Source organism: Octopus bimaculoides, chromosome 26 (assembly GCF_001194135.2).
Source record: "Octopus bimaculoides isolate UCB-OBI-ISO-001 chromosome 26, ASM119413v2, whole genome shotgun sequence".
Taxonomy (NCBI): domain Eukaryota; kingdom Metazoa; phylum Mollusca; class Cephalopoda; order Octopoda; family Octopodidae; genus Octopus; species Octopus bimaculoides.
The window spans coordinates 24,351,521-24,355,131 of NC_069006.1; the positions used below are offsets into that span (position 1 = coordinate 24,351,521).

A 3,611-nucleotide genomic window follows, 5' to 3' on the forward strand; every position below is an offset into this window, starting at 1 on the left:
GGGGGGATGCGGGGAGGGGAGGGGAGGAGGGACACATACAGAATGGCAAGGGTAATGGTGTTGATTCTATAGACCTGTAAATTAGATTAACACATGTGTATATATATATATATACATATATATATATATATATATATACACACATACACACAGAAACACAGGCACACACACATGTACATACCCCCAGCAGATACACCCCCACAAAAACCCCATCTGATACCCTTTATATATATATATACATATATATATATATATATATATATACACACATATATATACATACATGTGTACATATGTAAGAAATTACATAGATGACAAGGAAATAAGAAATTATGTTCTGAGGCGTCTGTATATTTCATTCTAACACCAAGTTATCAGTATCACTATACCAACCTCATGTCTTCTACAGAAATAAAAAACGGTAAACTGTAAAATCCAACTTACTTAGACTGCATCATCACATTAAGTCTGAGGTTGACGGTTCCGGTTGTTTCTGTTCGGAATCCAAATTTACTCAAATGATTTCCCTAAAAGGCAAAACAACATGGAATCAAAGAAAAAGAATTTCATTGTTGCCAAAGTTATAAATTCTTCAAAAATTTCACAGTAATTAGCTATTGGGACAGACTCATCATCATTGTTGTTGTTTTAATGTCCACTTTTTTTGTGTTTGCATGGGTCAGATGGATTTCATTGAGGCAGAGTTTCTATGGCCAGATCTTGTTGCCAAACCTTAATTGTTTCCAAGCAACGTCATCCCCCCCCCTTCCCCATGGCCAGATATATATTCACACAAAGTATTGGGAATAAATGACACTGCTTGTATAACAGGGACACTCATTTACAACTATTACATGATGCCAACACAAGGTGACACAAACATATGCACACACTCACTCACACACAAACACACAAAGACAAACACACGCACACATACACACACACAAGCAGAGGTAATGGTGCCAAATAAGAAACCCTGGTGCTGGCACCACATAAAAAGCACCCGTTGCAGGTCTCACATAAGAAGCACCAGTCCTGGTGCCACAAAAATAGCACCAGTGTTGGTGCCACTTAAAAAGCACCCAGTACACTCTGTAAAGTGGTTGGCAAAACAGAGAATTGAACCCGGTATGGTGAGGGTTCCTGCATCATCACTTCGTACTAAACTTCTTTACATTTGGGTGAAATTATTATCTTTAAGATTTATCACCAAAACTGTTTTACCTGGAAAGTTGAAGGAACACCAGTGTATGTCGGATCCTCAAGCTCTGGAGAACCACCAATGAAAAACCTCCGCAACTCAGCCAAAACTGAAACCCCTGTGGGTCTCCAGCAGTTCAAAGTTTCCTTGTGGACACCTGCAATAAATGTCAGGGTTAAAATTAACTTTGCTCTCTTCAACACTTTGGTATTCTTGACAAAGCTAAGCACAGCATGGTAGCCCAACAACACAGCTATTAACAGAGCACACATGCAATCACATAATGTGGAGTATCTTTCATCTAAGAGGTGTGTGATGGTGGTGCTGCTAACACTGGTGGTGGGGTTGGTGGTGGTGGTGGCGGTAGCGCTTGTACTGGTGGTGGTGGTTGTGGTATTGGTGGTGGAGGTCGCGGTGCCAGTGGTAGTAGTGGTGGTGGTGTTAGTGGTGGTAGCACTAATGTTGATGGTGGTGGTGGTAGTGGTAGTGGTGATGGTGGTGATGGGTGATAGTACTGATGGGTGATGGTGGTGGTCTTGGTGGTAGTACTCGTGATCCTAATGGTGATAGTGGTGGTGGGTGCTGCTGCTACTGCTGCTGCTGGCAGTGGTGGTGATGATGATGGTGCTGGTGGTGATGATGATGCCCATACAGTGTGTATTTGTGAATTGTATTACAACACAGAGTGTGCATATATACATGTTCTGTCTACTGAACTTCCATCAACCACAAGAATATGATACCAGTAATTACCTGTTTGGGAAGGTATAACATAATGCGTGTAACCTTCTGTACGATAGCGGTGCCAGGAATCCATAGAAAGTACTTCGATGTATAGAATTGGTAAACTGGGCAACTTTTCTACAACAAACAAACATTTATGTATATATACATATATTATATATATATATATATATATAAGAAAGAGATCAACAATGGTGAGAGAATGGGTAGAAGGGAATTTTTAAAAATTGTCCAACAAACCATCAGCATCTGATTGCATCTGTTCTAGTTGATAGAATAATTCTAGATCAAAGGGAAAACTGTAGTAGGCAACATTCTCCTGTAACAAACAAATAATAATAATAATAATAATAATAATAATAATAATAATAGTGAATGAATAATAATAATAGTAATAATAATAATAATAATAATAATAATAATAATAATAATAGTGAATGAATAATAATAATAATAATAATAATAATAATAATAGTGAATGCCGTGATGCAGTACCAGGCAGTGGTTCTCATGGCTTTTGATCTTAATTGATTGGAAGTGTTATCATGGACATTGTTTTGTCTTGGTATAAAAGATGGGCTACAGCAAATATTCTGCTCAATGCCATAGATTTGCTTGTCAGTTGTTTGACCTTAACCAGTTGAGCATGTCCCTTGGTGGCTGACGATATATGCATCTCTGATTATGAGCAGAGGTAGTGGGGGAGCATCACAGTAATGTGTTGAGAGGAATTCTTTGGGGTTTGGATAATTCACCTCTGGAAACATGGGTGCTTTGTTCAACGTCCTTAAACAACCCTTATTCAGGGACCTTTTGAGCAGGTTGGGCTACTCAAACCATTATTATTATTATTATTAATTCTGGGGTTAATGAGTCATGAAATCTTTAGCACGTCAGACAAAGCACAATATTTTACCACAAAAATATTCAGTGACGATCAAGGGCAATAACTCTTTATATAAGCTAACTCTATTGCTTCTGAGTTACTTCCCCTATTTATCTTTTATAACTGTCGCTGTTCTATTCGACAATTATGAATATCGATATCTGGGTTTTTTTTTCGTTGTTTTTTTTTTACGTAAGATTCAAAATACGACAAAAGATAACAGCCATATCATAAATAGATGCCATATTAAGTATGGTTAATGATACAATCCATTAGAATCATTTTAGCCAGCTGAATGGACTGGAGCAATATTTAAGTGTCTTGCTCACCACAGAATCAGGGGAGACAGCCATGTGAGCTGATGGCTTGGGAAGGACCTTGGATTCTCTCTTGACAAAGAGGACAAAGACTAACTACATTAAAGCCATTGGCATAAATACATAAATGCAGATATGTATTTTAAAATGTTAGAAAAATTCCACCAAAAATGCCTTCGTCATATTTTAAGAATTAAATGGAATTCTTTTACTCCAAACACAGATATCCTTGCATCTGCAGGCATCCCCTCAATTAAAGCCATGATTTTGAGGAACCAATTGAGATGGTGTGGCCATATTGTTCGAATGGCAGATGAACGCATGCCGAAACAGCTGTTTTATGGTGAGCTTGCAGAGGGGAAACGTTATCGGCATAAACCTAAAAAAAGGTTTAAGGATTGCATAAGGACTGCTATGAAGTCAATTGGAATGACTCCAAAAGATATAGAAGTCCTCGCTTCAG

At 38.0% G+C, this 3,611-nt stretch overlaps 1 protein-coding gene across 1 annotated transcript in view; it reads right to left on the reverse strand.

Moving 5' to 3' along the window:
• Nucleotides 1-424: 424 nt before the first annotated feature.
• The window catches only part of LOC106874025 (tectonic-like complex member MKS1), a 5,529-nt gene continuing 2,342 nt past the window's right edge, over nucleotides 425-3,611 (reverse strand). Inside the window, exons 3-6 of the mRNA XM_014921585.2 lie at nucleotides 2,186-2,264; nucleotides 1,955-2,062; nucleotides 1,225-1,358; nucleotides 425-527 (exon numbers count right to left, since the gene is read on the reverse strand). Of these exons, the coding sequence (XP_014777071.2) occupies nucleotides 441-527; nucleotides 1,225-1,358; nucleotides 1,955-2,062; nucleotides 2,186-2,264 (408 nt within the window). The 3' untranslated portion in view covers nucleotides 425-440. The remainder of the gene's footprint in view (nucleotides 528-1,224; nucleotides 1,359-1,954; nucleotides 2,063-2,185; nucleotides 2,265-3,611) is intronic.